This window comes from Rhincodon typus, chromosome 1 (genome assembly GCF_021869965.1).
Source record: "Rhincodon typus isolate 14 chromosome 1, sRhiTyp1.1, whole genome shotgun sequence".
In the NCBI taxonomy this organism is placed as follows: domain Eukaryota; kingdom Metazoa; phylum Chordata; class Chondrichthyes; order Orectolobiformes; family Rhincodontidae; genus Rhincodon; species Rhincodon typus.
The window spans coordinates 75,752,599-75,762,128 of NC_063332.1; the positions used below are offsets into that span (position 1 = coordinate 75,752,599).

At 39.7% G+C, this 9,530-nt stretch overlaps 1 protein-coding gene across 1 annotated transcript in view; it reads right to left on the reverse strand.

The window, feature by feature from the left end:
* Positions 1-9,530, reverse strand: part of tmem165 (transmembrane protein 165) — a 16,466-nt gene that overhangs the window by 454 nt on the left and 6,482 nt on the right. The window contains exons 3-5 of the mRNA XM_020533449.2: positions 4,449-4,631; positions 3,371-3,476; positions 1-2,751 (exon numbers count right to left, since the gene is read on the reverse strand). The exon at positions 1-2,751 is cut by the window's left edge and continues 454 nt beyond it. Of these exons, the coding sequence (XP_020389038.1) occupies positions 2,675-2,751; positions 3,371-3,476; positions 4,449-4,631 (366 nt within the window). The 3' untranslated portion in view covers positions 1-2,674. The remainder of the gene's footprint in view (positions 2,752-3,370; positions 3,477-4,448; positions 4,632-9,530) is intronic.

Sequence of the window (9,530 nt, forward strand, 5' to 3'; positions counted from 1 at the left end):
GACTGTGGAGGATCCCCAAAGGACTGTGGAGGATCCCCAAAGGACTGGAAGACCACAAAACTAAACACAAATTTCTTAATACAAAAGCTTCAATTTCCATTTATTGCAAAAGCAGAGAATTACTCCATAGATAAGGATAAATTAGATTAGATGCAAGAACCGAAATGCAACACCGCTTGCCAAAAACACTGACATTCACTGCATTAACTCCACAAAATAGAACTGGAAATTCAAGCTCCAGTATTTATCAATTATTATTCACTTGCTGCAGAGTTAAGTACCATAGTGGATTTTAAAAAGTAAAGCTGTTCGCAGTGACTGTGCAAAGAGTAAAATTATTGATCTTACGTGCTCAGCACAGAATTTAATTCTAAAAATGGGTAGGGCCACCACTAGAACATAAATCAATAGGATACGTGATTAAATCATTAGAGTTGATCAGTGTTGTAACACTAGCACCAATCCTCTGACACGTGTTCCTCGAAACTGCAATGCTGGTGTTAAAATTTCCCTTTCTAATTTCCACAGTATCAATTCCCTCATGGGCCACAGCATGAGCTGCCAAGTAATAATTCCTTTTCTGTGGCTTTGCATTTTTCTCTGGGCCAGTGGTACAAAAAAAGTACCATTTTTACAAATACTGTTTTACTTACTATATATCCAATGAATTTTACATCAGTCCAAGCTAAACGCTGCTCCAAATTACCAATCCCTGTGCATGCAGGCATTTTTCATATGCAAAACTGAAAAGTTCACATTATAGAAATAATTATTTCCAGTATAAAACTCTCAAATTCTTGTTGAAATATTTTCACAGGCAAGTGCATATCCAGGAGGCTAGATCCAAGTGAAAAGTCATCTTAGCTTCCAGTTTCAATCTTGGTTATTTCAAAATGTCTTGGCAGAAAACAGCATATTGCATTGTGACTGTTTACACTATTTATACTTGTGAAACAGTTCAAAGGGGAGTATAAAGTGGAGGCTGACCCAGGATATTCAAGTTTAAAAGTATGTTGTAATTTTGACCGTTGATAAACTACATGTCTGACTCTAGCATTCATGTAATTTAGTAGTTGTGTCTTGCAAACTAAAAGATAATTTAATAGCTACCTACTTTTACACAACTGCCGTGCTATCAAGTTTTTACTAAAAAATCAGGTAGTAACTATGGGATGATTATGTGACTTATATTCATTTATTGTACATTCTCATTTTCAAGGCCTTCTCTGCTTTCAGATAGATTGGAAGATGATGGGCTTTTGCTGTTTAGCAGAATTTGACAAATTAAAATCGCTGAGAAAAAGGCTGTGCAGTAACAGAAAAAGAGTGGAGAAATTCAGAAGGTCTGACAGCATCTGTTGAAGGAAAAGCTGGGTTAATTTTTTGAACCCAGTGACCCTTCATTACACAAAGCGTCACTGGATTTGAAATATATATTGTTTTTCTCTCAACAAATGGTGCCAGACTTGCTGTATTTCTCCAGCACGTTTTGTTCTTGTTTCAGATTTCCAATAACCACAGTTCTTTGCGTTTTCTTTTTAAAAAGAGGCTATGCAGCAGGTATGCACAAAAGAATCCGTTGAGCCTACTTAATCTCAGGAATCCACATTGCTTTACAAACATAACTGAAACCAAGCAAGACTTCATTGCATGTCCTGTAAGTCTGAATTTAATAACCAAAAATAAAAACTAAAATTGCAACAACTATCTGGGAAAATCATAGCATTCACTGTAATCTCTACAGTGAACTTTGAAAGTCAGGTGCAATATCAGCTTTTCACAAGAATCTGTAATTCCAACAGTACCAAAAATAGACCAGTGTTCCTGATCAATACCTGTGTTATTTTTAAAAAGTTAATAACAAGCAGTTTCAATCTAATAAAAAAAACAGGGAAAGTGGAAAGTAGCCACCACAATACTGCAGTTCTGTCGACAACAGAAGAGCACTAATTTGCACAAAACACTACAATTACAAGTTAAGTGATTACAAATAACAGTCACCTCACAAACCTAGTTATTGGAATTCTAAAACAATTCTAATAATTATGATGCCACTAAGGACTCAAGTGCCCTTTTAAACCTGATCCAATAGTATTTGCTTTTTGGCAAGGCATGACCAGTTATATAAAAGATTCCTTAAAAAGACATTAACATTTGCAATCTAGATTACAATGATCCCTACAATTAATGTAATGAAGGCCCAGTTTTTGGAGAATTCGGTGTCACACAATGTTTTAACTACATGTTAACAAGAAGAAAAATGGACAGAAATTGAGACAAAGGGAGTGCTCCAAACAGAGTAGTTGAGAATTTTTTCTTTAAAAAGACAGTACTGCAGTATAATTTACTTCACTGCTGAAAACCACTGTATAAAAAGGGTTTCTTTAGTATTAAGAGTTCCCTCAAAGCGACCTCCAAAGCTCCCACATCTTAAAAATCAATTATATTTATAGCATTTTATGTGGTGAGGCCTACATATTGAAATAATTATACAGAAACTGAAACACACAGTGAGGTCATTTGGGTTGAAAAAGTCAAGACTTGCCTTCAGAATCTAAAAGACATGTAAACTATACAAGAGGCAGAAGTCCTCTGCAGTTACACTGTACATCGATAAATATCAGAATTAATATCTGGAAATAGATGATACACGTCAGCATTCCTGAAAAACTTGTTAGAACCCGCTGTCTGGGCTGATGAACAAGGCGGAGAGTGCAAATGCCAGAAAAACTATTCCACCAATGATGGTCACTAAAAAGAGAATTAAACCAAATGTTAAATTTACATTATGAATAAATCTAGATTTCCTCTGCATTCACAGAGACCCTACAGTGTGGAAGCAGCCCCTTCAGCCTAACAAGCCCACACCGACCCTCAAAGCATCCCACCCAGACCCATCCCCCTTTAACCCACCTAATCTACACACCCCTGAACACTACAGGCAATTTAGCATAGCCAATCTACCTAACCTGCACATCTTTGGACTGTGGGAGGAAACCCTTGCAGACATGGTGAGAATGTGCAAACACCACACAGACAGTCACCTAAGGGTGGAATCGAACCCACGTCCCTGGTGCTATGAGTCAGCAGTGCTAACCACTGAGCCACCGTCAGTGCATTATACAATCTCCATTATTGGCAAGGCATTATACAATCTCCAAAACTTCCAAATTAATTTTCATTTACCACATGAAATTTGGACAAACCCCTCAAGATTTTTTCATCTACTGCCCTATCACATAAGCTTCACTTTCTCAAAATCTATAATATTTCTAAATTTTAGTAGCTATGATGCAAGAACACACGTAACGAACCTTCATAACAAATACAATTACTGAATAAATTGTAAGAAACCAGTATCGATTCTCACCCGTTCTTACAGAGATTTTCTGGGCAACCATCCTTCCTCCAATAACTGCCAATCCAGTACAAAGGCAGTGCCCTAATGTTCCACCCACAGCAACACCGAAAGGATCCTGCAGGAAAAAACGCATCAAGATCAAAGAACTACAGAACCTTTACAATGCAGGAATTTGCTGTTCGGCTGTTTGAGGGCGATGAACAGCCACCAACCCCAACCCCATCGATAACCTTGCAGGTTATAGCTCATCAAGTATCATCTATTAGAATGTCAATATACAAATTCTCTGAATTCTCATGTTAGCCTGCTAAATCAACATACCAAATGTTTCTAGTTCAACTTGCTCACTTATCTGTAGAAAAGTTATTAAAAAAATTCAAGTGCAAAGGTAGATAATATCTACAATGCCTACTCAAGTCCATGTTAAAATAGATTTTTCTTTTACTTTGGACAAGGAAAAAGGTGGTGTGGAAAATATATTTTTGTGAAAATGATCAATCGTTATAACTATTTTGTTGGTTTTAATCAGATTTCAGCAAATTTGGAGCCAAAGGAATTACTTTTTAAAACTTGCTTGTACCATAAACAATGTACAATCAATACTGCTGAGAAAGACAAGATCAATAGAAAATGGGAACATCACTGCCACCAACTCTCACACCTCATGGCCCATGACAATATAATTACTTGCTACATCCTGTAACTCCTGAACTAACACTGAGGAAGTGCCTATATAGAAAGGAGCAGTACAAGACAGTGGCTCACCAACATTTTCTCAAAATCAATTAGAAACGGACATCAAATGTTGGTCACGTCAGCAACACCCAGAATCCATGAACAAATAAAAGGCAGCATTACAAGTACATCCACAAGTTTATGTTAAAATTAAAATCTAAAGTTATAGTCTTTAAGACAGCCTCAAACTTGTGCTCAGAAGGTTCAGAGAAGTGACGTTATAGTCTAGTCATCCTTCACATTCCAAAGGTAAAAATACTACCAATCTATTCTCCATGTCTCAAAAAAAATACACGCAATCTAGAAAAATTAACCTGCCAGGCTCTCAAAAATGAAAAGCTGAATAACTCACCTCCCTGGCAGCTAATACAATGGTTGTTAGTTGTGATCGATCTCCCCATTCTGCCAAAAACGTGAGAGTAAATGCCTGAACGAAAATTGGAGAAATACAAGGCATTCGCCTCTTTTGTGACAGATGTGCTGATGACCCCGACTCAATATCCTGTGGACCATTTGCAGTTTTTGATCGCTGAAGCTAAAATACAGAAATATGTTTTAAAAACAATTTAATCTAGGAATATTATCAGAGTCTCACACTGCATCAGAAAATAAGTGGACCAAATAGATCTCAAACTAGGAGGTATCAATCAGGTTCAAAACGTCACGACTTCTTGGACTGCTTCTGATGAATTAAGGCAGATGGTCTGAAGAATTACAGGACCCAAAGCATTAATGCTGCTTTCTCTCCATAGATGTTGGCAGACCTGCTGAGTTCTTCCAGGAATTTCTGTTTTGTCAGTTAATCTTTGCTATTTTAATTATTGTGCACATTATTAAACAAAAAGGAGAAAACAAATCACTGGTGTCATATGCAGTTTCTTCTAACACCATGTTTAGATTGTGTGTATTTCTGGGCTCCTCAGACAAAGTATAGTTGAGTAGAAACAACAAAGGGAATATTACCAGCCAGATTTCTCTCTCACTACATGTCTGCTTTCTTCTAGCAACATAAAGCCATGTAAATGGGATGTGAGGATGATAGACATTAACACAGACTACTGGGAAACAGTCACTGATGGCCATAATCTCTGGAGGCTGGCTATTTCTTTTTGGAGGGGGGTGGTGGCAGTGGTGGTGGAGGCATGGGAAGATGCAAGCAGAGTCAAGAGGCTCTGTTAGCCAAGAAGAGGGTCTAGAGAAAAGACCAAATGCTGCACCTTCTCAGCCTGCAAAAGCTGCCCCAAGAGTTCCCGAGTCACACCAGGCAACGCTTTGCATGGAGGAATGCCCACCACAGCACAAACCATTGTCATTTAAGATGGCTGGCTGCTTATTGACTAGAAAACAATTTTTTTTTAAATAATCAGCTGGATTACAGCATTCTGAGTAATAACTTTAGCATTTCACTTAAAAGAAAGCTTACTGGTGCATGACTGAATGCTCTGTTACTGCTGACAAGGCCCTGAAGTTCTAAAATTCCTCCCTGACCCTTTCTTTCTTCCTTCCTTTAATTCACTCCTGAAAACTTACTTCTTTAGCCAAGTATTCCAGTTGGCCATCTTTCCCAGTGGTTAATCTGGCTTGGTGTCAAATATTGCCCTATAAAGAGCCTGTAATAGTTTGCTTTGAAAAACACGAGCAGTGTACCAGAACTTCAACAGTCAGGGGGCAGAAGGGAATGTAGGGTCCATCAATAAGCAACAGGTGACGGGGAAACTGAAATGTCTGAATAAATCACCTGGTCTGGATGGAATACACCCCAGAGCTCTGAAGTCGATAGCTGAAGGAGATTGTAAAGGCATTGGCATCTTTCATACATCACGGGAGGCAGAAGAGAGGAAACTATAGGCCAATTCACCTGAACTCAGTTGCTGCTAAGATTTTAAAATCCATTATTAGCGCATGAGATTGCAGTGTGTTTGGAAGTGCATGGTTAAATAGGTGAGAGTCAGCACCATTTTGTCAAGGGAAGGTCATGCCTAACAAATCTGTTAGAATTCTTTGAGGAAGTAACAAGCATGTTTGACAAAGGAGAGACAGCAGACGTGATCTATTTGGATTTCCAAAAGGCCTTTGACAAGGTGCTGCACAGGAGGCTACTAAATAAGATAGAGCCCATGATGTTAGGGACAAGGTACTGGCATGGATAGAGGACTAACTGACAGACAGAAGGCAGAGTAGGATTAAGGGGTCATTGTCAAGATGGCAGCCAGTGACGAGTGGAGCTCTGCAGGGGGTCAGTGTTGGAACCACAACTATTCAGATTATACATTAATGAACTGCACGAAGGAAGTGAGGGCATTGTTGCTAAATTTGCAGATGACACCAAGATAGGTGGAGGGACAGGCAGTGTTGAGGAAGCAAGTAGGCTTTCAGAAGGACTTGGACGGGATAGGTGAGTGGGCAAAGAAATGCAGATGGAATACAATGTGGGAAAGAGTGAGATTATGCCTTTTGGTAGGAAGAATAGAGGCATAGACTACTTTCTAAACAGGGAAAAGCTTCAGAATCTGAAGCACAAAAGGGAGTTGGGAGTCCTAGTTCAATATTCTCTTAAGGTTAACATACAGATTCAGTTGGCAGTTAGGAAGGCAAGTGCAATGTTAGCATTCTATTCAAGAGAGAGAGATAGAATACTAGAGCAGAGATATTGTGAGCAGTTTTGTGCCCCATATCTAAGCAAAGATGTGCTAGCTTTGGAGTGGGTCCAGAGGAGGCTTACAAGAATGATCCTGGAAGTGAATAGCTTTTCTTATGAGGACCAGTTGAGGACTCAATGGAATTTAGAAGGATAAAGGGGGAATCGGATTGAAATTTACAGAATATCAAGAAGCCTTAATAAAATGGACATGGAGAAGATGTTTCCACTAGTAGAAGAGACGAGGATCCAGGGTCACAGCCTCTGAGTGAAGGGGTGACCCTTTAGAACCAAGATGAGAAGGAATTTCTTTAGCCAGAGGGTGATGAATGTGTGGAATTCATTGCCACTGAGGGCTGTGGAGACCAAGGTGATTGAGAGCATTTAAAACAGTTAGGTAGGTTCTGTATTTGTAAGGCGATCAATGATTACAGGGAGAGGCTGGAGAATGGGGTTGAAAGACATGTCATCCATGATCAAATGGCAGAGCAGATTTGATGGGTCGAATAGCCTAATTCGGTTCCTATATTTTATGGAATTATGGAAAGCTGGTATACAAACAAATTCTTACTTTTTCAATTTAATAATAACCCCAATCCTCATCACCAGGTCCTCTAATATTTGTAAATATCTTTTCGGATTTGCTCATGTATCACACTCGTGTTCAAACAAAACAGTCCTCATCTGATTCAGCTATTGCTGATTCAGGAACATTGGATACAATTGCAAGTCATGAGTAAGAATCTCAATCTATTCTCAGTTTGTGCACAGACAACTTGCTAAAAGTGCTCCCATAAAAATATCTACATTTTAAAATGGGGATCCTTTCTGCAGTTCAGCAGAGGAACCCATTATGTAGTCATGTGTGCTAATTCAGTCCAAGCAGTCAAATTTATTAATGCTTAAAGTGAGAAATTTCTGGATATGGAAAACTATCAAATACTGATATCTTACAACAGCATAAGAAATTTGTTCCTCATGCCTGCTGTGCGAACTCAATAAGATTGACCTTCTACCTCAAGTTCACTTTGCTATCCAATCTCCATATCCCTAGAGTCACTGAGAAATCAAAAATCTATCAAATTCAGCCTTGAATATATTCAATAGTAAAGTATCCCCAACCCTCTGGTTATAGAGGCTTCCAAAGATTCACAACTCCGCATGAACAAATTTCTTTTCATCACAGTCCTAAACAATCAATCTTTTATCCTAAGACCGTATCTACATTCAAGTCAGGGGAAACAACTGGTTTCAGTATCTATCCTGTCAAGCCCCTTCAGAAGTTTGTATGTTTCAAATAGATCACCCCTCACCCTTCTAAATTCTAGAAGGTATAGGCCCAATTTTCTCAAAATACAGAACTTTTTCATGACAGGAACCAAACGAGTGACCTTTCACTGTGCCACTTCTTAGTTAAGTGCATCCTTTCTTGTATATGGGGACCAAAACAGAACATGTTACTGCTGACGTGGTCCTACAAAAAGCCCTGCACAATTGAAGAAAGACTTCCTTATTCTTATGCTCCAATTTTCTTTCTGATGCTAGCAGCATATTTAGTCTATCAAAACTGGCAAAGCCTTTGAATGAAATTATGAGGATCTGTTTAATAGATTAGTAAAGAATTTGGACTAAATACAAGTACAATTGTTGCCTTTGAACCTTAAGAATTCATTTAAGCCCAATTTACCAACCAGGTTAAAAAAGGTGCTTCTTTCTCTTTCAATACACAACCCATTCCAAATAAAATCTTTTCAACACATGCTCCCTCCAATCTCCTTGCAGCCAAGAAACAACCTAAAACCTTTTACACACAACTAAAAGGTCCAAGCACTTGAACAAATCATCTGCAGATAATTATAAAAACCATTGGCACTTTTCTCAGGAGGTCAGGCAGCATCTGTGGAGAATAAAACACACAGTTAATAACAAAAACAAGGTTGCTGCAAAAGCCCAGCAGGTCTGGCAGCATCTGTGGAGGAGAAAACAGAGTTAACGTCTCGGGTCCGGTGACCCTTCCTCAGAACACTTGGGCAGTGGAATTGAGGCGACTGATGTCACGTCGACAGTTCTCAATGAAAAGATCGAGTGCAGGTAAAAGGCCGGAGGGAGAGTGTTGGAGTTGGGCAAAGGGGTCTGTGGGAGGGGGAGAGGACTCTTGTCCAAAGAAATGAGCACGGAGGCGAAGACGGCAGAAGAACAGTTCAGTGTCATGTCATGCCTGAAATTTGTTGAGGTGGGGACGCAGAGGGATAAAGCTGAGGTCTTTGGTGAGTACAGAGCGTTCAGCATCGGAGAGCGGAAGGTTAGGAGGGATGGTGAATACCTGACAGGAGGTGGGGTGGTTGGGACAGGGGATAGAGTCAGAGGGAAGGGGAGGAGAGGTAGGTTCCAGAGGGCCATGGGTATTTTTGAGTTGGTGCATCTTGTGGGCCTTGATGCCTGAAAGGAAAAGAAAAAAAGTTTCTTGTTAGCATGACGAATGAGCTGGAGGATGAAGTGGAACTGCGGAGTGGTGCAGCCCTGAGCCAGTGTGTTACGATGCTGTTGGAGAGAAAGGTTGCGAGTGCGAATGTGACACCGCATGGCACTGAGCGTGGATCTCAGGATGCGGTGAGAGCAGATGTCTGTGGAACGTTGAACATCATGGAGGTATCCTGGGAGGATTCAAAACATGAGGGATGAAACTTCAGTTGGAATCCACATGGGGTGAGTCTGAGCCAGAGGCAGTCACTGAGGAATGTGATATAGCTGTGGAAACGAGTTTTAGCAAATACCTGGTCAAACACCAGGAGTGAC